The 24,346-nt window shown below is 41.3% G+C and overlaps 2 protein-coding genes across 2 annotated transcripts; both read right to left on the reverse strand.

Annotated features, from left to right (window-relative positions):
* Window positions 1-6,363: 6,363 nt before the first annotated feature.
* slc25a5 (solute carrier family 25 member 5) lies at window positions 6,364-9,589 on the reverse strand. Its single transcript, XM_066715114.1, has 4 exons — window positions 9,389-9,589; window positions 7,469-7,955; window positions 7,071-7,211; window positions 6,364-6,842 (listed from the first exon to the last, which is right to left on the reverse strand). The coding sequence occupies exons 1-4, from the start codon at window positions 9,497-9,499 to the stop codon at window positions 6,685-6,687; spliced, it is 897 nt and encodes a 298-aa protein (XP_066571211.1). The 5' UTR covers window positions 9,500-9,589; the 3' UTR covers window positions 6,364-6,684.
* A 1,404-nt stretch (window positions 9,590-10,993) lies between these two features.
* slc25a43 (solute carrier family 25 member 43) lies at window positions 10,994-24,023 on the reverse strand. Its single transcript, XM_066715115.1, has 5 exons — window positions 23,701-24,023; window positions 20,863-21,104; window positions 18,341-18,513; window positions 14,520-14,654; window positions 10,994-12,299 (listed from the first exon to the last, which is right to left on the reverse strand). Exons 1-5 carry the CDS (start codon window positions 23,970-23,972, stop codon window positions 12,087-12,089), a joined length of 1,035 nt encoding a protein of 344 aa, XP_066571212.1. The 5' UTR covers window positions 23,973-24,023; the 3' UTR covers window positions 10,994-12,086.
* Between the last annotated feature and the right edge of the window lie 323 nt (window positions 24,024-24,346).

The following is a 24,346-nucleotide window of genomic DNA, read 5'->3' on the forward strand; positions in this document are numbered from 1 at the left end:
TGTAGTATTGAAAAAAGCTCTTTGCATTAGTTTTAGCTCTGAGAGCTATGTTTCTTTATATTTCCCTCTTTGCTTTCCTGATCTCTTTCTTAAGATCTCTTTCCAGGTCAACATATTCTTTGTATTTTGATTCGTCCCCATCCCTTTTGTACGTGCTATACAAAATTTTCTTTCTCTTGATATTTTTTTGCATACTTTAAACCATTTGGGCCAATGTTTTTTGGTTCTCAATTTGCTATGTTTTGGTACAAATTTCTCCAGAGCCTCAAGAAGAATATTCTTAAAAAAGAACCATCAATTTTTGACTGACTCTGTATCCAGTGTGCTCCAGTCTACCTCTTCTAAGTGCTGTCTCATACCTTCAAGGTTTGCTTTTCTAAAATTGTGGACCATTTTTTTAGACTTGGTCCTTGTTTTTTGAAAGTATGCCTCAAAGCTAACCATATTGTGATCACAGTTTGCCATTGGTTCTCCAACTAGTGTCCCTCTGACTCTATCTTGGTCATTTGAAAAGATCAAGCCAATGCATGCGCTCTCTCTGGTTGGTTCCCTGACAAATTGAGTTAGAAAGCAGTCATTTACCATCTCAACCATTTCTATTTCTGCTTCTGTAGTCCCCACTGGGCTTTCCCAGTCTATGTTTGGGAAGTTGAAACCCCCCATTATAACACCCACATCCTTGCTACAAGCAGTCCTGATTACATTGTACAATGCAACATCTTTCTGAATATCTGAATTGGGTGGTCTGTAACACACGCCTACCACTAATCCTCCGGATCTTTATTCAAATGCTTAACCCACAAAGATTCTGTTTTGTTACTAGGATCTAATTTGAATGAGATTCAAAGGCAGTCCTTGGATAGGAGGACCTAATTGGAGACAATCTTGCCTTTTCATTTTTGAATTTTGCTTTGTGTCCATTTCCCTTTCAAGATTATTTAAAAAAGATTCCAACTCAATTAAAAGTGCCTTGCAGCTATACATTTGATTCTCCTACATTATGTTGATATACCTATTTTAGCCTCAAGAGGTCGCTTGGAATAATATATGCATTTTCGCCTAGCACTTCACAATTGCCCTGCTTTGGGCGGGGGGTGTTTCCAGGAGCCAATGGACCCAAAGCTTTCTCCAAGCGTGATGCTCTCCATAAAAGGTAACGCTGGTCATGAGTTCCACTACAGACTGTCACAGGGTCACCTTCACCTGGCTGACCGACCCGGTGTTTGTGCAGAGGAAGTCATACAGTTCAATTGCAGTTAGGTTGTGAAACTATATAACAAGTGACATGTTTTTGGTTACTTTTTGTTCGATTGTTTATATAAAATAATAAAAAATGTCAAGCTGCCATAACAGATGACTCCACTTGGGGGGGTTCAAATGAACTGTTTTTTCCACTAGACTGATTCATACAATTCAAAGTTTCAGTTACTTGACACACTATGTAATTCTGTTGTTATTTAAGAAAATAGTTTATTTATATTTGTTCTTCATATTGATAGTGTTTAATAGGTTCCTTAGCCTTTTTTCATACAGTAACCACCTGAAAATAATGACTGCGGCAGGAAACTGCAATATTAAAGGCACATTATACACATATAGCATACCATTCTATAATATAATTTAATGTACATTATATAATGCAAACTGTTTTTTTTTTAATGTTTCACGTTTTATATAAAGATGCAAACTAAAATATGTTACAAATATATAAGCTTCAGCTGGGTTCATGAGGCAGTTTTTTAGACTATAAGGGGATTATGGCTGAACTGTTCTAAAAAGATTACTGGACTGTGCAGGCTTATAGCAAATGTACCTGGGACTGAATGAATGAAGCAGCCAGTGTGTGTTTGGCAGGGGTGAAGCAAAAACTAATGTATCTGTATGTATGTGAATGTACCTGTTACCTGGGTGTCCTCACAATGAGAAGGAGAAAAAATGCGGGGAGGAACCAGTTGTGTGTAAATCCTGCTGACGTGGTCATGAGAGAGCAGCAGTCCAACGTCACTGCAGGGCAAAGTAGAGTGGTAGCGTTCGTGAAGCGCAGATTTCCGTAGCTCTGCGCAGCTCTGCACAATTCCGCCGATTCCATTGGTGGAGCAGCGCAGATCCGCGCAAAACTGCGGAAATCTGCGCTACAAGGACGGGAACAGCCCTTACCATAACCTGAGCCAATGAGACGAGGCCATCGAGCATATAGACTCTCTGACAGCAATCACATGTCACAGTGGATTCACTACGCCCTTGAAACGGGACGTGTGTCGCAATATCCCATGCATTCTTCCATATTGCGTAAGGCCGGGAATCAGGGAATCGTTAACTACGTTTAACTGGGACGATCCAATCTGTTCTCAGTGGGTTTTATTTGTTGTGCAATATATCATTATTTTCATTTTGTGTCCCAGTGAATTATAAAACCGCTTTCAATTAGTGCTGTTTCAGACAGGACTCGGGTTCCATCCTAATTGATACACTGCTGTACACTTATCCCAATCTCAGCCCACAGATTTAGATCGGATCTAAAACACGTCAGAAAATTGAAATGCATCAGAATGTTTATTTTATTGTTTTTCCTGTAATTAAAAGTAGCAGTAGTGAATTAAGATTGGAATGCACTGTGTAACAGTACTAAAGTCACATTTTGCTAGTGCTGTCTAGTGTGTGGTAAATGATGGTCAGAGGACCTGTAACTGGAAAGATATTAGTGAATCGGTCTGTGCGCCTTGTCACCTACGCAGAATTCACATATGACATCGACGTGTTTGGTTGTCGAAGTATTTATGTAAAATATGCATGTGTGACTGTGCATATCACTGAATTATTCACAACGCAGCAAGCTTCTAGTGCTACAGGGGACGCAAGGCAAGACCAATGCAGTATCTTCAGTGCAGGGTTACGGGTCCTGTCCTTGTTACAACAGGTCATAGTAAATCAATAGTAGATGGGTTTTCTTAGGCGCTCTTGTTAGAACTAAGCAATATAGTTATTCTATGGGAATGGGGAAATCGTGCATTACAATGGCTTGTGTTGCATGTTTTAAAATTGGTATTTCATTGAATACCAGCAGAACTAACTGTAAAAAGCAACATGTCGGGACATGGCGAGTAATATGCAAGAACAGTTCATTCGCCAAGGTGGGATGGGTACAGACCTGTTATTGTTTGTTGCAGATTCCATCCATGGGCCCTCAACTAGTGAGAAAAGCACAGGCTATCTCTTACTTAGTGTCCTGGAGGATGCATTTGAAAGCGCTCACATGAATGGCCACTCTGACAGCCCCGGCTCCACGGTGGATGACGTCATCCCGCAGGCTGCTGCAGCGCGCAGTCAGGTTACACAGCGCATGCGTCGCTGCAGCCCGCTGATAGATAATCGGCTAATGACAAATATGTACTCCTTAGCGGGATCTGGTATTTGTTATCTGGTTGGCTCCAGTCAAAACTACAGTACTCAAATGTCCCGATGTCTTAACGTGCACGCAAACCACACGAGTACGGCTTTGTGGTCACATTGATTAGTCTAGGGGTGTGCAGAGATAAGCGTGGGCTGCCTGCTTTCATTGAGTCCATTTTACAATGACTTTCTTTCTTTTGTCTATACAAATATAATACAATGTTTTATCTGTTGAAGAGAAGAATAAAAAGCATTCTTACTCGTTTGGTTGTTGATCTCCTTTTAGCGTCATTATGACTGACAGGTCAGCTCCAGTTGCAGTGACAGAGATTACACCTAGTCTCTTTCCCAAATGAAGTCATTAAAAGCAAGATGGATGTCTTTAGAAAAAGACTCTTCCAATGGTTTGTGATCCAGCAGCATTCAGTACAGAGCACCATGGACACAACCCATATCCCTTCTATATTACACCAAAACAAGTCCTGGACATGACTCTGAAACTAACAGCTGTTGCCATTGTTGGCTGCTCTTCAGATGAAAAACATCTCAGACATTTGGCACCACCACTGCAGTTGCCAGATCTATACAAATAATTGTCAGCACCTATTTAGAAAGAATATACTAGCCAAAAGTCACTCTATGAGACCATGATATATTGGAGCAGACAGTCTAAGGCAGTATTGTTGTCATTATTGAGTTGATATCCTGTTTCTTTGGTGGCATCTCTTAGATATACATGGATTTAGCTTTAAGAACAGTGTTTGTACAGCTCAGTTGCAACCAGGAACTGTGTGTATCTATTCTCTGATTGGGTTCATCTGTGTCCAGAGGGGAGGGACACGGCCACAGGAATACAACAGCAGATCAGATGGCACATAATTGGTATTGACTTCTTTCACACTGCTGACACTGCAGTTTAAATAGGTGTGTCCTAATCATTAGGATGTATGTATGGTTTACCTTTGTTTTGAATAGGAACATAAATGTTATCATGTACTATATATAAAAAAGCTTAACCTTTAATATTATTATTTTTGTGTCTGTCAATTTGCTGCAGCAATCTGCAAACTATTTTATTCCACTATAGTAAATCCATATCTAGATTAAAAATGAACTGCACCAATTTGCCAGCTGAGGTCTCAAACAGGTCAATAGCATATTAACATCAAACTAAGTTGGCACTGGTAAAATGACATGCAATTCTCATTTTGCATCTAGTGGACTGATTTCTAGGACAGGCTGTCAATATATAAAAATGTCAGCTGCAACACCTCCAGATACACCAAGGTTAAACAGTCACTGTAATACAGCATCACACCACACTTGGGTGGGTGGGGAGGGCCTGATAAAAGAGGCTATATTTAGAGACTTCCACTATAATCCAGTTCAGTGTTAATAATCCAACATGGATTTATTTTCCACAGGGATCTCCAGAGCATGATGTTAACAGCAGGAGGACTCCAAGCAGTTCAGACAGCAAAATAAACTATCCACTATTACCACATCATGCAGCGCTGCTATTTGCTTTATTGCTGAACAAGCCTGGGAAGTTATATGAACACTGCTCTCATTTGCAAGTGTAATGTTATACAAATCATTTAGTTATACACTTAAAAAAAGAGCTTGTTTTATAGTTTATTGAAGAAACTGTGCATCAGCTTTTCAGAACAATGTGCGATAGCCTCAAGTAAATTTCAATAGCACCTAGTTTAAATGAGGTCTTAGTTTTATCCAGTTCTAGCATTCCACAAATTACCCGATGACATTGTTGACCAAGTATGTCAATCCAGCAACAGCCAAGATCCATAAACAAGATTTTGCCACTCTCCTCCAAAGCAGGACTTCCTTTAGAAGACTGCAGAAATGTATATTTTACCTGCAATCAATGAGGCTTCACTCTCTTAAGAGCTAGTGTTATTCAAGCAAGGACACACACAGCTTGCATACTTAAGCTCTCTGAAACCAAAAGAATTAGGGCTGGCTTTACAGCCTCAGATTAGCTCTAGTCATTGACCACCCCATGTTTTTTAGGTCAAGTCATCCAAAACTAGTGCTAAATCAAGATCTGTGAAACCAGCTGGACATCTGCTCTAAGAAAGTCCACAACCCAAAAACCTAAAAAGTGTAAAATACAAACTAACACTCATTGACTCTGGGGGGAACAGGTATTAACATGCAAGGACATGTTGAACAGGGATCAATAACCTTCAGTGTCCTAGCACCAGGCACCGCTCCGTCCATTCACAGACGTAAACTCGCTCACTATATTTCCAGTTAACAGGTGCTGAATAGATTTTTTACAATAGAGTCCCATAGTAGGGGGCAGTGACTTAAAATATAGCTTACCATCAAAAACTGGACCCTCTGTAAGTGTTCCCCAAGCACACATTAACCATACCCACCTCAGACACCTGTGGTGGGCAGTGCCCTGATCATTTGGCCGAAGTTTACTCACAGCTGGTTTTGGCCCAAGCCCAACACTCATCACGGACCACTATCTGGCTCTCACTTCTGATCTGTGACATTCCGGAGACCAGCTGGACTTTCAGCAAGCACAACGTGCCAAGGCTAAATTAAATCACATGTTGGCAGGATTTACTCACTGCAGTTTTGCAATTAACGTTTCACAGAAGGCAGTGTGGATTCCCTCATCAAATCCTCCTTTGTACCTTAACACTTCTGGACTAAACACAATGAAAAGATTATTCAGAGAGCTCATTTTAGGAGTAAGATTTTAAAAGCCTGCATTGTGTGAGCAACTAGTCCAAGAGCTGGACCAAAAAAATAAAGACTTTGACCTGCCCCCCCAAAAACAAACTACAAACGTGTTCTCCATTCAGTTTTGGATTTACAGGGAGAAAAAGTGGCTAATCAAATTAAATAGGATTCAGGTTTGTATTTTGGAATTCACAAGTATGCCAAGTATCTACCAACAATGAGAAGAAAAACAAAAGCCAACAGTACAACTAAGGATAGGTTCATTCGTTAGGTTGTTTTTATTAAAGTCATGTTTAAAAACAGACCGGCTGGATGAAACAAGTAGAGCTTTTGAGTCCCGGTTTATTTATTATGGGAATGACATTGTTGAGGGGGGAGGGGGGGGGGGGGGGAAACAACAAAAATAAAATAAAAACTTTTTTTTTTCCCCTTCCCCCCCCACCCCAGTTCAACTAGTAGTAAAGTACTAGTTGGTCCCTATAAATAAGGCGGAATTTATGACAGTCCTTCCGAAATGTACAAGATATGTTACACTTAACACCATTTCACAACATCAACAGGTTGGTTTTAAAAGGTTTAGATGACCTTCTTCAGCTCATCGTACAAGACCAGCACAAAGGCGCCACCCATGCCTCGGAGCACGTTGGACCAGGCTCCCTTGAAGAAGGCCTTGCCACCCTCATCACGGAGGATCTTCTTCCAGCAGTCGATGGTGCCAGTGTACATGATGTCAGCTGCAAACAGGAGGAAATAGTCAGTACAGAGAAAGCATTTACAAAATCCAAATATAGGCTCAGACGGCCAGATAAAAATGTATAATTACAGTAAGTATACTACACAAACTGCATTGTGGTTTAAATATATCCACATGAAGGAACAGGGTTCAATTTAGGTGCAATAAGGCCACTGTTTGAATGCACATCGATATGGATGTTAAAAGATCGATAAGGCACGGAACCCACCTCCTTTACGTCCAGACTGCATCATCATACGACGACGGACGGTGTCGAAGGGGTAGGAGGTAAGACCCGCCACGGCTGTCACAGTCTGAGCAATCATCCAGCTGACAAAGATGTGAGTATTCTTGGGGTCTGGCATCATACCTGGAATTAGATGAAAAATAAATAGGATATACTTAGAATACAATAGGTCTTGTATGAGGAGACAAGCATTCAAGAAATCAAGACCCGTATGCTCTAAATGATTTGTATTTGACACCCCTCTCCCCTCTAACTAATCACACTTCCAAGTTAATGTCAGCAGAATCCATATACATTTTACAGCTGTGGACTTTAACCTGTGACACCTTCAGTAACTTGAAAAATGGTCAAGATTACCTACAGGTTTATGGTTTGCATACCTTTAGCCGTATCATAGATGCCGAAGTAAGCAGCTCTGTAGATGATGATGCCCTGGACAGAGACATTGAATCCCTGGTACAGACCCTTCAGACCGTCAGACCTGAAGACCTTCACCAAGCAGTCACCCAGACCATTGAACTCTCTGGTGGCACCGGCCTTGCCGACATCGGCAGCAAGACGGGTTCTGGCAAAGTCGAGGGGGTAGACGAAGCACAGGGAAGTGGCACCGGCCGCACCACCAGATGCCAGGTTACCGGCGAAGTACCTCCAGAACTGGGTGCGCTTGTCGACACCATCCAGGAAGACCTTCTTGTACTTGTCCTTGAAAGCGAAGTTAAGGGCCTGCGTGGGGAAGTACCTGATGACATTGGCCAGGTTACCCCTCCAGAAGGACACGAAGCCCTGCTCCTTAGGGATACGGACCACACAGTCGACAATACCTTTGTACTGTTTGTCTACTGTGATCTGTTTGCTTGCATGCTGCACCTGTATGGACAAAACAGAGGGGAAAAAAAAAAAAAAAAAATTAGGAATACCAAGTAAAATTTATAATCACATTTCAGCTGAGCTTCCCTACACCCTCCCACAAAATGTTAAGAAAATATAATAACTGGGAAATCCTTACAAAACCAACAAAGATACAAAATGTAAGAAACCAAGAAAAAAAAAAAAAAAAAAAAGGATCCGGCACTTGAACGTCATGCATTATAAATCGAAAGCGCTTCCGGAGAAGACTACGTTTCATGTGACGTCAGGGTTACTTTGCCGTACAAAGACCGCAGTACCAGTAAGATGCCGGTTAAAACTCCTCCAGAGGACTTCGCGGATGGGGGTTAAGTTTACCGACCATCTTTAAGACAGTCCTGAATCAAAGCCTGCTGACGTCACCGTCCCCCTTTCCGGCAGGGCGAGCCCGGTTTCGATTCAAAATGGAGAAAATACGCCTTAGGATACCGGCAAAGACACGTGGTAAATCACTCAAAATCAAGTTCTAAATCGTAAATAAAATTAACCAAAAACGTCGAGAAATTATTCAAATTCACCTCGTCGGTGTCCAAGTACGTGAACGCCCTATACATTTACAAGACATCTGGAAATGTCACAACCTTCAAGTTTTCAACTTTAAGACAAAGGATCTGGGTGGACATTTCCCCCGCATTCAGTTCAATAAAGAACACCCAGGACCGGCGCCATCTCTTCTATCACACTTGAGAAAGGTCTCTAATTTTGCCAAACCTGAATAAATGTATGCTAGACCGAGAAACGGACGGCGCCGAGTCCGGGCCCCTCTCATGCACCGCCGAAAACTCACTTCCTTAATTGGGGCCTAACAGAGGGAGGCCTCCCCTTGTCACGACCTTGGCAGGAACCGACACTAAACGGGACCTGCACTCATTTCCCAACATAAATAATTCCGTGTAAAGGTCCATTTTAACGGCTCACGAAACTACATCCTCCTACATCTACACCAGTCACGGCTGTTTCACACTCCTGTATCGCGGGAGGAAATGGATCCGTCTTGCGACCGATCCGCCTGCAGCCGCCCAAGGGTAGTCAGGTTATCTAGCTAAAGCACTGCAACACACCACAGTACAGACCGGTAGGTTTTTGTAATCTTACATCAAAAGTAAGCAAACCATAGGCTGTCAACCTTAAAACGTAAAATCCCCAATCAAACCAAAAGCCCTCATTCAAAAGACAAAATGAATAAGTTCCCAAAATGTCAAACTGGAATAATCAGGCTTTTTTTCTGCATTTTAATTTAAATACATCAACGTAGGGGGGGGGATGAATGAACAAAATCAAAGACCTTTCATTGATCTTCCTAAAGTCAAAGACATTCCTAAAATCAGGCATAAGTCAATTTCTCATTTTATACATCCGCATGATATTCTTATTTTATTGAATAACTGTCTTACCTGCAGAAGGAGCTTGACTCTTTCGATAGGAGCTACAGCTGTTTTGGAAATGGCAGCAGCAATACCACCAGCCAAGAAGTCCTTGGCGAATGAAACAGCGGCGTCGGCCATTGTGCGCTAATCGAGATGGGAAGAACAAGCCTGTGCAGCAGCAAGCTTTTCACGTCCTACGCCGGTTCAGCCGAAATGGCCGATTTTATACAGAAGTAAAGACTTTAAGACTAAAGGCATCGCGAGATGTTGCGGGAACGATGCCGGCTGTGCTGATTGGCTCTCCGGGATTCAGATAATCTGAGCGTTCTAATGACGTCAGGTAAGCAGTGTAACTAAGTTACAGAGTATCAACTTTAACATAAAAATGAATTGTGTAGGTTAACCAAGAACTGTATTTTTAAATAGAAATATGAATGGATTTTATTATTTTCGTTAATGATGTGTCTAAGGAAATACAGTGACATTCCATCTTTTCATGTCATGGATTATTTAGTCATTTAGCTTTAGTTTGCATGCAACATATTACAATTCCAACAATTGACTGACTGGTCCTTACATTAGGCGATACAAAAACAAACAAACAAAAAATAGTTATTGGATTTAATGCTGATGTTTATATAAGCCCCTCTGGAAGAACTGTAAATACCAAGGTCATTCTACTAGTCACATCCCAGTAAAGGCATTACAGTATTCTGGGCCTGATGCTTTGGTAAATACTAAATTAGGTTACATATATTATCAGGAGACTTAAAAGGCCTTCAACATTTATCAATTACATGTAAAACAAACAAAAAAAACATAATTTATTATTTTATGGCCACGAGTTAACGCTGTGAATAATAGTGAATTAATGTAAGTCACCTTCAAATCCTTTGACCTCCAACACACTTTGCTTTGTATTTCATTGATATTTAGTATGTTGCCAGTAACAATAGTATTGCATAAAAAGTGTATATATATATATATATATATATATATAAATTCAATGATTTGCATTGAGATTATATAACTATTATATCCTTTACACTTATTTTTTTAAAGATCTAGTTTTTCCACAAGAAATACAATGTGGATACTTCAGTTCATGCCTTAATCTCTACGTGATACAGTGCCACAGCTGGGGAGGACTACAGTTTCAATTGACTTGAATGGTTTATGGGAACAGACAGACTTAACACTATTCTCATAACTTTTACTTTTGAGGAGATCATGAGCTATTGTAATACAAGCAGTGACAAAACTATAATACATATACAGTACTATATAAAGGTATGGACTTTAAAAAAGAGAATATATATATATTTTTATTTACACACTCTCTGTCGTGATCAAGCTAAGTGTTACATTATACACTAGCACTGGAGAGGATATCCCTGTGTTTCTTCCACCCAGTCTACACCACACCCCAGCACCATTATTTATCTATTACAATATCCCTCCAGTAATTTGTAGCTGTTGATGTCATGCATGTCCAGTAGTGCACAGTAACCTTTATGCATCTTGAGCGCCACAGACCACCTGCCGTTTACACACAATCCCTGAAGCACGTCACTGTATTCAACAGGACGGACAAAGGGCAGAAGCCGCCATCACAGAAATTCACAAAGCATATTCATTGATGAAATACTTTAATTCTGTAAACATATATTAAAACAACATTAAACAGCAATTTAGGGATTGTAGTACTAAGAATATATGTGACATCATCAGAAAACATTTTCCATGAAAATACCGTTTGGTTTTGATAAGTTGGTATATAGGTATATAACTATTATGATCTAAAAAAATACTTTTCAATTTACATTTCCTGAAATGGCTATAGACAGTGTTTACCACAGTCTGGCTAAGGGCTTGAGTAGTATTGCTAAAATGACATCATCAGCACATCGTGTTTGGGTGATTTATTATTATTTATTTCTTAGCAGATGCCCATACCCATTATTGTCAAATTACTTCAGGTGGTCATGTTTAAAAACCCTCTTGTGCCCAAGATACAATGGAAAGGGAGTGCTTTAATTCTACTTTAATAAGTAAAACAAATCCTGAAGCAATTAAATATAACTCAATTAGCCTTATGTGGTGTATTCTAAAAAGCAAAGGCACAGACAGATAAATCAATGCAAAGTGCTGAAAATACATTGCTCACCACAGCTGCACTGATTGGAAGCATTGAGTAAGGTTGGAATTTCAACTCTGACTCGGTGTACTTAGTAACCATTTAACAACAATAGTCAGTTTTTGGCATTCCGATTCATCACACATGGTTCAATGTTTCTTAATACATTTTAATATGGCACTCCATAGACTCATCATAGTTAAAAAAAAAAAAACTTGGCGCCAAACATGAAGAACGGACACCCATGATGAAGTTTATAGGGAAGTATTTAAAAGCATGATGAAACACAGTTAATGCATAGCACATGGAATGTTAGTGTGGTAGTTACAATACAAATGCTTTGCACATGAAAGCATATCACAGTAAACGTTTACCTGGAGTTTTACCTGAGTCGGGTAGTATTGCTGGATAACGGTAACCCTTGTAAGTGGAATAACATGCAATAAATATGTGCAGGTATGACAGGAATTCATGATAGTGATCTTCTCTCTTTGTTTGAAGAGTTCTGATCCATTGTGCAGTCGACAGGTCTTCAGTGCTTTCTTGTTAAAGGAGGTAAAGATTGAGTAGTCTGGGTCATTGTCAGCCCTACCACCTGCTGCTCAAAGCAGGCTGGTCCTCTGTGAAGTGTCCGTTTCTCAGGTACTTTTTCACCTCGCGCAGTTCATGGGGCCCCAGGCTCTGGTCCACTCCAGGAGTCAACTGGTAGCTGAGTGGAGACAGGATGTAGCCATTCTTGTACAGGCACACTTGCTTGCACAACTCAAAAGAACTGAACAGGAGACCGAAATAAGGAACGATCTGTATGCCGGGGAAAAAATAGGAATAGAATATAGAAGTTTGTAAAATGCGTATTCTATATACATATACAGTGCCTTGCAAAAGTATTCAGACTCTCTCACAGATTTCACATTTTGTTGCTTTAAAGCTTAGTCATGATGACTCTTTTGAAGTACAAATTCATGTTATGTACACAACTTATTCCACACATACAAACCCTTTGGTGTTGCAAACCTAAATTAATTCATGTGCACAAAATTAGTTGAATGGCCTCTGTCTGTGTGCAGTAATAGTGGTTCTCATGATTGAAAAATAAAAACACCCGTCTCCATGAGGTTCCTTGGTCAGGTACTTAATTCCAAGCAAATACTCAACCATGAAGACCAAGGAGCTTTCAAAGCAAGTCAGGTATACATTAATTGAATAGCATGGGTTAGGAGAAGGGCACAAAAAACATCACAAAATCTTGAATATCCATGTGAACACAGTTTACGCAATCATCAAGAAATGGATGGTGCATTGTGCCACCCAGACATGGCCTTTATCAGGTTGTCCCTCCAAACTGAGCAGCTGCACAAGGAGGAAACTGGTGAAGGATGACAATCTGAGGTCAACGACAACTTTGAAAGAGCTACAGAGTTCAATGGCTGAGATGAGAAAATGTGCATCAAACAACGATATCCAGAATACTTCACAAAACTGGCCTGAATGGTAGGGTGGCAAGACAGAAGCCATTACTAATAATAAACCATCTCAAAGCACCCCAGTGATCCTGCAAAAATGTGGCAAAAGATGTTGTGGTCAGATGAGACCAAATTGGAACTTTTTTATCTAAATGCCAAACATTACATTTGGCACAGACCCAGCACAGCACATCTCCCAGTCAACACCATCCCTACAGTCAAGCAAGGTGGTGGCAGCATCATAGGGTGAAAATTCACCATTCAGCAGGACAATGATCCAAAGCTATAAAAAACTTGAAAACTACGGAGAATCTGCAGAAAGATCTGAAAACTGCTGTCCTTAAGTGATCCCCAAGCAACTTGATTTGCTGGATGTTATTTGACGCTGCTGTTCATTATGATAATGGAAAACATGTAGTTTATAAATTCTCCCTTTGTGTTTGTAGCAGATGAGACCGTAATTTAATTTGCGTTCTAAAACGGTAATCCTATAAGGGTGTGTAACTGCCTCCCATGCAGTAAGCTGGGGGGTTGCTCTGATCATCTGTAAGACTCCTAGTAGCTGCCGAGTGGTACAAGATGTTCAAACTTTAAGGTTTAAACTATTGTAGCTGACTTCTACAGTGACATTCAGGCATTTGTTGTTGTTTTTCTTTCCCCCAGGATCTAGCGTTAAATGAAACTCCACAAGTGCAGCAATGAAAGGAGCATCTGATTTCCTGCCAGGGGATTTAATAATACTGAAAGCTGAATGATCCCTGCAATGCATGCTATTCAAGCGGCCTGTTGCTAACTTTGTCAATGGAATCAATCCTACTATACACCCTTTAACAGCCTCTTAATGTCTTGTCTCTCAATTCAAATACAGTTCCTTTGGTATTTTAGTTCGACAGGCCTGTTTCAAACATATTCCCCTACCTTTGAAAAGGTATCTAAACTTCAACATCAGCATTTCCAAGGTAAAAGCTTAGACAGGAATGACTCCTACAGCCACAGAAACACCCAACTCAGCCCTCACAATGCAATGCCAATGCTAATGTTTTATCAATGGCTGATGTACAGCTCTGAACTCTGTCCTGGGTGGAACTGCTAGCGGTTTTGATCTTTGCATTCCCATGGTAATCGAGTAAGCTGTGTGGAGCTACACCTTCATGAAACCTGCCGAGCCTTGTTTCGTGGGAGGGTTCCTCAGTGTGCATGGGTGTGTCCAGGCTATGTTCTCCTCAGAGCATTCCTCAGCTCTTACTATAGGGATACTATACTATTGCAGGAACATAAGAATACGGATCAAATCAACTGAAGAGAGTCTGCCTCAGTCTGGGGGCTTTCAGAAGATGTGGATGAGATTCTCAAAATTATTTTTGTAAAAGAGGGTTCAATAGTTGTTTTAATAAAGAGAGAATCAATACATTTTATATCTGCTTTTATATCATGAAGGTAAATGAACCACTGTTACTCCATGGGAATGCTGGGAAAACAAGGTATTATGGTACACCTGTGTGTAAAAAAAGCTAAAGCTAAAAACACAAAGGAAAATGTATTAGGGAGTTGAGCCTACCTTGACAAGATTAGCAGTTAGGCCGCTCCATAGGCTCAGGATGCCCTTAGATTTGATCACCTGACGAAAACAGTCCACGACTCCGCAGAAATGGACGTCAGCCCCACCAAAGTGAGGCAGGATGGGGCTCTGGGCCTGCAGAACACAGAACAGCAGCTCTGGTCAGGGCAACAGTGCCAACAACCCAATACAACCCACAGCAGCAGTGTGATTGGCTAGCTAGCAGCACTCACATACATTAAACCCTGCAGGTGCTGCTGATTTACATTAGCAAGTGATGCAAGGCTGCCATGCTCTATATATCCCCATCTATGCAGGATTTTCTGGGTAAAACCGAATGCTCCTAACACACAGACTGTTCAGATGTCATCTGAAGACCTTGAAAGGAACTGGTCCAACTGGTGACAGAGAACTTTAAAGTGTCAAGGACAACAATAACAGCCCTGCAGCACTTAAAAGTTTAATGACACTTCCCTAGAGTCCTTTTGCGTTTGACAAAATGGGCAATAGTGGCTTTGTTTGGGCTAATTACATGATATTGTTGTCTGGTAAAATGTCTGTAAAACAGTATGAACCAGTACAGTATTTCATGATTTGCAGTTGTATTGCACATTTTGTTGTTTCACATCTTTCCATCAGATCTGTCATTTTCCCTATGAATGCGTACAGAAGTAAAAAAAAAAAAACAGTTTTCCTTTTCAATTGGTAGTCTGGTAGAATGGTATGCAGTATGAAGTGTTATCAAAACAAGTAAAGAGAATGGAAAACAGGAATATGTTTGAAAAGAAAGAGATTCAAAGTCATGTAAATGGGAAAAGATACAGAAAGCACAATGGATAAATGGGGTGTATACACCATAGTTGAACTGGGAAGCCTGGCTCCCTTACCGTAGCTTACTATAGCTGCTTGTTGTGCAGATGGTTTAAATACCAGGCTGTCAAATTTGCAAACTTGAATGGCCTGAAGTTTCAGATTATGTAACAACTCTAAAATAACCACAGATACGAAACTTTAGTCATCTTCCCTGTGGGAAAGAATGTGAGTCCTTGGGAAGGGGCTCCGTCAGAACCAGGAGCAAGTGCATACACTGGACTCTCAGAACAGAGGCATTGCCAAGCGCTATACATCTACTATTCAATCTAATGCACATTCTCAATAGCCTGTTTGGTGCAGAATGCATTGTTTAAGAAACAGGAATGTCCCCAGTCGTAACTGCATTTCTTTGCTCTTCTGTCTCCACACGTTAGTAAACAGAGAAGCGGGAGGGCAGCAGAACCTGAAAGAGCAGTTTTTTTTTTCTGTCGCCACAGCAGCCCTTCCACCGATTGGAGAGGAGGAACCTGACCGATTTCATTCATTCCTGGTCATGAGCACAAATTGAGGCATAGACTGCATTAGTGACGATGAGGAGAACAGCCCCCTCAGCATACTGAGAGGAGTCAGGTTTCCGTAGGAGGGATCTCAAAGGGAAATGGTACAATAAGCCCACACAAGCAAGCACTGCGCCGTATAGCTGTGACCTTGTGGCTCAGGAAGATCAAGAACACTGCCAAGCACTCTCAGGACACGGGTTCTTTACAATGCTGGACGAATAATCACAGAAATCAATAAATGCAAAGGGGAACACAAGACTGAATACAAAAATAAAGATGAAAAAATGAAATCACCCCCGTAGTATGATCTTTTCACCAATAACAACATAGTATACATGATTTTATAGTTATGAGTGTAGAAGTCGTTGAGACTCCAATGACATGGAGGAGAATGTAAAAAAGGCTGATGCCACACAGAGCTGCTACATGATGCAATTGAATCTCTCGATCGCATTAATGAGGAATAGTTACTAACCCTGCGTTCATAATGCATGTCTAATGAAAATAGACATTGTCTTCCAGAGTCTATAAATGAATGCACACAGACGGTTTTGAGAACCTGCCGTAGCTGTTGGCCTACAGTATGATCAATAATATATTCATTTATTTATGTTACTTTCTGAGATTAAACTATCATATAGTTTTAAAGTTCATTCTGGGAATACATTTATTGTAGCTAATATGTACGACTGTTCTGGCAACTTGGCAATTCTCAGATCTCCTTTAATTGAAATTGGTGTGCCTTCAAGTCCCCAAAACACTTTATTACTGCCCTGTCACACTGATCAGAAGAGGCTGTGGCTGCTCTGCCTGACAATCCGACCTCAACGAACAGAAGAGCTGGATCTTTTAAACCCGTTTAGAGATTGTACCTAAGCCAAAGTTAAGATTGTCGTGTCAAAGGAACTGCTTTGTGCTTCAGCTCAGACTCCCATTTACTGTCATATACGTGTTTCTTGTGCATAATCTAACCACATGTATACGTGTACTCCTCCGCTTAGTGAACTACAGATGAAAACTCAGCTGCTTGGTTATTTTTCAAGAATGAAATGAACTTCCACTGATGTCTAATGGCCATCATGTGCACTTTTCCAGACACTATTTATAGAGCTGGCAGGCGCTCAGAATAACTTCCACATTCCCAGCTGCCTGAGCACTGTGTAGTACTGCAGAATGGACTGCTGCAAATGGACTTCACATTGTGTTCTTAATCAAGTGCCATTGTGCCCTCTGTTCATTTCCCCACTGCTTCGATAACAGCGATTGTGTACCAGATAAAGCAATCTGGCCAAGGGCCTATCTGATCCAATAGCAGACTGCAGTAAACATTTGTGGCTACAAGGCGAAAGGTGAAAGGGCCCTACACAGCATCAGGAAACAAAGTGTCATTTTATTTGCCAAAACCCCTTTTAAACCCTGAATATCCACTGCCTAAAACAGTGGTCTCTAACCCTTGTCCTGGATAGCTCAGCAGGTTTTGGAGGTCACCCTTCGATCACCAAGTTTTAAGCACCTGAAAGTATTTAATTGGAATCAATTAAGCAGGTGGTTTAGTAAACTCAGTCAATTAGAAACCAATGGAGCAATCATTTGAAAACCTTCAGATTTCAAGAATTCCCTTGGTTAAGTTGCTTAATTGATTAATAACTCACACGTGTTCCCAATATTTAGAAATTGGTGATCTATAAGAGTAAGTGGATTGGGGCTCTTGCAGGACCAGGGTTGCAGACCACTGACCTAATCCCATTTAAACATCTGTGCTGTTGACAACCAAGACAAATATTTAAAGACACATTCACAATTCTGAAAACAGTTATGACTATGAAAGGGATATTAATTAAGCATGCAAGTAAATATTGGTTGCAAAATTGAAATGACGGATTTAAAATATAGATCAAGAAGCCTTACACAATGTCATAAAAAGAATATTTTCAATTCGTAATAATTCATAATAAATTATAATACTAGTGGTTCAGACTTAGGTGTATGTATTTATGTAAAACGATACTGCTCCAATATTAAACAACCTTTATATTAAATTAGAATAACTGGGCTAGACAATTTCATTCAGTCAAACTTGGACACAACATCACAGACAAGGTGGGCACATGTATTAATAGCAGATAGGTGGGCATAAACACCAGGTCCAAACACAGTTGGTGCCCTTTTATTTTGGTGTAAAAGAATAGCTTCACAAATCAGTCTGAGGTACTAGAGTACCCTCTAGTGGTTAGATTCAGTAAAGCTGTGCTGATAGAAGTCGGCTATAAATTTAAGTTTATTTTTTTAAAGAAAAAGAAAGAATAAAGCAGGGTTTTTGTATTTAAATTAATATTGGCATTAATTTGATAATAGAAGTAAGGTGAAGAAGAAGGAGAGGAAAGAGGAGGAGAAGGAGAAGGAGAAGGAGAACCAGATGATCTGGTTGTTTTGGTGGCTTAATCTGACCTGTATTTTTCTCTTCACTGTTTCGAATGGGAAGGAGAGTGTCTGAGCCACCCCTGCTGTTACACAGCCATTAATGAAGTTCTGCAGAGGGCTGAACCGGAAACTGGGCTCTTGCCACAGCTTATCCAAGTTGATGTAGACTACATAGCAGCCAATGGAAAATGGAATCGCACCTGCAGAAACAACAGAGCAGGGATCAGAGTCAGCACTGTGCAATAGGGCACTGTGAACAGGTCATGTGATTTGGAAGAGATGCACACAATCCCAAAGGCTAAATCCTAAATACTAAAAGAAACCTTATTTTTTTTTATTATAAAAAACAGGATTCTGTCACTATACAGTGTGTGCAGAATTATTAGGGAAAACATATTTTTCAAGATAATTTCAATAGTTGGACAGATACAATGCCATCAGTGAAGCCAAAACTTTATTTTGCATCAAAACTGAATGTTTAAGAAAGAAAAAGTGAGATGTGTCTTTCTCAGGGGGAAATACAAGAACTTCCTCAAATCTTAGTATGCATAATTATTAGGCAACTAAATTACAAATTATTATTTCCCCACTTAGTTTAAATACTTAATAAATTTACAAGTATGTTTAACAAATAAGTATAAAATAGCATAAAACTTAACAAATAACAGTTTTGGGCCTTTCATATTGATTCTATACAGTCCATTTGCCAATAAAGCCACCCTTCTTTTCAATGACTCTCATGAGCCTCCCATCCATAGAATTAGTCAGTTTCTTGATTTGTTCATGACCAGTAGCCACCACAGCCTCCCAGGTGTTGTTCAAAGATGTGTATTGTTTTCCTTCCCTGTAAATCTCACGCTTGAGAAGGGCCTACAAGTTCTCAATTGGGTTTAAATCAGGTGAGCGAGGGGGGCCAGGTCATTCTTCTCTTACTTTTGAAGCCTTTTCTAGCTAGCCAAGCAATAGAGTACTTGGACACATGCAATGGAGCCTTGTCCTGCATAAATATCTTGGTCCTCTTCAATGCTACGGACTTGTTTTTGTACCACTGTTTGATGAACATGTTTTCCATAAACTGGCAGTAGTTTTGGGAGTATATTTTCAGCCCATCTGTAACCCAAAAAGGTCCAACTACCTTATCGTTAATGAAAGCAACCCACACCATTACCCCACCCCCACCTTGCTGGCGCCTGACTCAAATTGGTGCCCTTTGTCCATTACTGATCCAGCCACGGGCTCACTCGTGTGGTCCATCAAGAGTCACTCTTATCTCATCTGTCCATACAACCTATGAAAAATCAGTCTTAAGGTATTTCTTGGCCCATTCTTAACACTCCAGGTTATGTTTTTTATTCAGTGGGATCGTGTTTCTGCCTTCCTGACCTTAGCAATGCTTTTGAGCACTTGACACCTTGTACTTCGGCTGATTCTAGGAAGTTTGCAGGTCTGAAAAATGGTTGCACTGGAGGCTAAAGGGTTCCTGGAGGCTTCATGTTTAAAGTCTTTTGCAGTTAATTTGCGCCTTTATTTCTCAACACGTTTTTTGCGACCCAGCTGACTATTACTATACAAAGTGTTTGAGTGTGCGGTGATCACAAATCAATAGTTTGGAAATTTCAAAGGTTTTATTTTCAGCATCAGTTAGATCCTTCTTTCTGCCTATTTTACCTGTGGTGAAAAAGCTGCCTAATAATTATGCAAACCTGAATATGAGGTATTTATCACTTTAAGTACCACCCTCCTTCATGAAGCAATTAAATCACCTGAAAATGATTCTAACCACTAGTTATTCAGGTTGATATGGTTTGGAGATAGAAAACTGTGCTTGGAAATAATAAATAATCAGAATACCGACTTGCCTAATAATGATGCACACTGTAGAAATTAGAAGCCAAGAAGCCAGTAAACATTTGTCAACTTCTGAGACAAATTTTCTTTAACAGTCATTTGCTTTGGGGGTCACTTCAATTGTCCCACTCAAAGAGCCAACATTAAACAAGACACAACGTCCTATGCAGCAAAACACGCTGCTCCCTGGTTTGAACCTTGAAACACTAAGATGTTACATTAGTGCTTCTTTAAGAAACTCAGAGGGATTTCCACCAGGATTGGCTTCTCCAGTCAGGAATTAGCTTCAGCAAGCTGACACTTAAACCTCATTACTATCTCGTCATGCCAGGATCAATACAATCACAAGTGCAGAATAATTAAATATTACACGAGGGGGCAGGTTCTGCCAGCTGTTGAAAGTGTATTAAAAGAGTACAGCATGCACTATTTAAACAGCTTGGCGGCTCTTGTCACCCCTGTACTAAACCAACAGTTATATATCAGACTGCCGGTATTGGTTTTTCCCAGCCTGCAGTACACAGAGCCCTAGCCTGGGAGGAGGGGTGAGCAAGGCTTCACAGAGCATAAGGTACCACAATGAAAGGTCTAAGAATGTTTCTGTCATGCATGACAAAGTCCCTGATGCAGGCTGGCATTAATGGTAGGGCTCTGCAAAGAAAACCAGAAAGCCTAAGCTTTGCCGGATATAGACTGCATACCGATGATGGTGAGAGAGGCCCCTCGATATAGCGCCCGCAGCCCTTCCTGTCGGTACACAGTCCTGAGGGTGTGCAGAATGCCCCTGTATGAGGGCTCCCTGCAGTTCTGTGCGATAAGTCGGGTTTCCACCACCTCTGCAGGGTACGTCACCAGGGCTGCCACGATACCAGCTGCCCCCCCTGCCGCAATGGCTCTCCACTGAGGGATACCGCCCAGCTCGTCCATATGCAGGTGGACAATCCTGCATAGGAAACCAGAGGGGAAAAGAAAAACAGTCAGTCACTGCCTGTCAGCACTGTTTACTTGCTGATTTTGCCACTGAAAACATGTGGAAGGAGAATATAACACTGTACATACCCTATTCCACATTTTATTGAACAAGCATTTATCATTAACATGATTTATGATTAACATTAATCATTATGATTTTTGTTTGTATATAGGCTATATATATTTGTATTTATTTATTTTAAAGGGAAGCAAAATAAATTATGGAATTTTTGTTTTTATGAGTTTAACAAGTGCCATTGATTTATGCACCCTTAACTAGACTATTTTTATTAAAATAAATGAATATATAATATGAGGGGAAAAAAAAAGATTGGTCATTGGATTTCGTTTTAGGGCTCACCACATTTCTGTGGTATAGTACATTACTTCCCTGACACGATCTACCCCCTGGTCAAAACGGCTCCTGGCCTATGTCAGGGGACTGTGAAACATCAGGGAAATGCAATACAAAGAAATGATTGTGTGTCAATATTAGCCTGCACAATTCTGCTTATATCACAATAAATAAGTTAACTTATAACTGAACAGAATGTGTCTGCTCTGCTGTCCTGTATAGGCTAGACTCTGGGCAAAGTCTTCAAGTTGCTTCTTAAAGTGACACAGAAAACACACAGGAAACACTGTCCTCTGCCTGCTTATCAAAAGGAAGTAATCTCAGTTTTGTAATCAACCACAGAAATGTTGTGAGCCCTAATAGGAAATCAAATGACCAATCAAGTGTTTTATTTCTCTCATATTATACACCGATCAGCCGTGACATTATGACCACTGACAGGTGAAGTGAATACCACTGATAATCTCGTTATCATGGCACCTGTCAGTGGGTGGGATATATTAGGCAGCAAGTGAACATTTTGTCCTCAAAGTTGATGTGTTAGAAGCAGGAAAAATGGGCAAGCATAAGGATCTGAGCGACTTTGACAAGGGTCAAATTGTGATGGCTAGACGACTGGGTCAGAGCATCTCCAAAACTGCAGCTCTTGTGGGGTGTTCCCGGTCTGCAGTGGTCAGTACCTATCAAAAGTGGTCCAAGGAAGGAAAAGCGGTGAACCGGCGACAGGGTCCATGGGCGGCCAAGGCTCATTGATGCACGTGGGGAGCGAAGGCTGGCCCGTGTGGTCCGATCCAACAGACGAGCTACTGTAGCTCAAATTGCTGAAAAAGTGAATGCTGGTTCTGATAGAAAGGTGTCAGAACACACAGTGCATCACAGTTTGTTGCGTATGGGGCTGCGTAGCCGCAGACCAGTCAGGGTGCCCATGCTGACCCATGTCCACTGCCAAAGCGCCTACAATGGGCACGTGAGCATCAGAACTGGACCACGGAGCAATGAAAGAAGGGGGCCTGGTCTGATGAATCACGAGATCAAGGTGTTGACTTGGCCGCCAAATTCCCCAGATCTCAATCCAATCGAGCATCTGTGGGATGTGCTGGACAAACAAGTCCGATCCATGGAGGCAACTTCCACACATCCCACCTCGCAACATACAGGACTTAAAGGATCTGCTGCTAACGTCTTGGTGCCAGATACCACAGCACACCTTCAGAGGTCTAGTGGAGTCCATGCCTCGGCGGGTCAGGGCTGTTTTGGCGGCAAAAGGGGGACCGACACATTATTAGGCAGGTGGTCATGTTATGGCTGATCAGTGTATATTCGTTTATTTTTGTAGAAATAGTCTAGTAAAGGGTGGCACTTATTCTGGGTTTTCAGTCATAATTAGTGTGCCAGCAATACAAGTTTATCCTCACTTAACAGTAACTGCAAAAGTGTTCACTGGGTGTTGTTATACCGCACTATTGTAATAAAGAATATGTGCGTGCGTTATATTTGTCAACATGGCTGGCTGTTTTTAGAAAAAGTGACTGCAACAGCTGCGATATGGAGCCTGCATGCACACCACCCTGCTTACACGACATCTGGGTGCCCGCGGGTGATATTACAGCCACACGTGTACCAACAGCGTGACGATTTATTCTTAACTAACATGCATTGATCCAAGGAGTGAGTCGCTCACAGATCTAGCGAGTCCATAGCTAGGGTCGCGTTCGTGTAGCGCAGATTTCCGCAGTTCTGCGCAGATCTGCATCGCAGATCTGCGCAGAACTGCGGAAATCTGCGCTACACGAACGCGACCCCATGCATTTCCGCATCTGCCGGCAGGTCGGGTTTGCAGGCGGCGCTGTCGTCGTCATCATCTGCCGAGCAGTTCAACCCAGTCACATTGGCAGACAGGGAAGGCGTGATTCAATTCGACAGAGGGGGCATCCCCACCCAGGAAACGAAATGCAATGTCCGACAGTGAACTTAAAACGGAGTGTGATAAACAAACATGACGTTTTTAAAGACACTGGGCACACCATATAGCAGATCAACACATAAAACCATACGAGGAAAGACTGGAATGACTCTTTCCCCTGCGCACATGCATTGAGATCTCACTCTGAAGCATGACATCATATTACAGATGTTGCATTTTGAATGCAGGTGGCGTAGTTAGTACTTGGTATTGCTTTATGTTCAGATCACTTCTCAAAACTGGACTCACCTCTTGTAGGTGGACAGATGTATGGCGCTGTAGGGGAACAGCCGCAGGCAGGAGACCAGGTTCCCCTTCCAGAGAGCTCGGACACCCTCATTCTTGCAGACGAGTCGGAAAGCATGCACAAAGCCCTGTTTGCTGTGAAACGTCCCGACCTGGCTTAAAATTTTGACAACGTCTAATGGAGATGTAGCGGTTTTGCTGAAGACGCCCGCAAAACCGACGCAGATGAAACCCTGAGAAACTGTCACTCTGTTATCTCTCCTCACGGTTGCCATGATCTCCCGGCAGCTGCAGCAACTTCTCGGCTGCCGATCAGCCAATGAAACGCTTTCATCCGGGAAACAAATATTTCAGGACCCGTGTGGCGGCGGGTTGTGACGTAGGCACAACTGGGCCCACGCTGAAACGTAAACACGGTGACGTTCTCAGCACATTAGTACAGTACTGGGGAAAAACTGGCAGATTGACACATTTTTAATGGCTGATCACAAAAGTAGTCCTTAGCTCAGGGGATAGTTTGCCCCCATTCTGCCATCAGACCCGCAAAGTCAAATGCAACCATTTTTTTTTTGGAACAGATCTCCTATCATTATTTATCTTAATATGAACCTTAAGACCCCCTTTCAGATTGCATTTTTGTAGGTTTCAT

The sequence above is a fragment of the Amia ocellicauda genome, chromosome 10 (genome assembly GCF_036373705.1).
Source record: "Amia ocellicauda isolate fAmiCal2 chromosome 10, fAmiCal2.hap1, whole genome shotgun sequence".
Lineage (NCBI taxonomy): Eukaryota > Metazoa > Chordata > Actinopteri > Amiiformes > Amiidae > Amia > Amia ocellicauda.

Excerpts from the sequence above, each read along its gene's own strand:
- slc25a5 (XM_066715114.1), bottom strand. The coding sequence starts at position 9,499 with ATGGCCGACGCCGCTGTTTCATTCGCCAAGGACTTCTTGGCTGGTGGT. Across the intron at positions 7,212-7,468 it reads CATCTATGATACGGCTAAAG|GTATGATGCCAGACCCCAAG; the intron begins GTATGCAAACCA and ends ATCTAATTCCAG. Across the intron at positions 6,843-7,070 it reads GCAGTCTGGACGTAAAGGAG|CTGACATCATGTACACTGGC; the intron begins GTGGGTTCCGTG and ends TCCTGTTTGCAG.
- slc25a43 (XM_066715115.1), bottom strand. The coding sequence starts at position 23,972 with ATGGCAACCGTGAGGAGAGATAACAGAGTGACAGTTTCTCAGGGTTTC. Across the intron at positions 21,105-23,700 it reads CATCTGTCCACCTACAAGAG|GATTGTCCACCTGCATATGG; the intron begins GTGAGTCCAGTT and ends TTTCCTATGCAG. Across the intron at positions 14,655-18,340 it reads CAGTGAAGAGAAAAATACAG|GCCCAGAGCCCCATCCTGCC; the intron begins GTCAGATTAAGC and ends TGTGTTCTGCAG.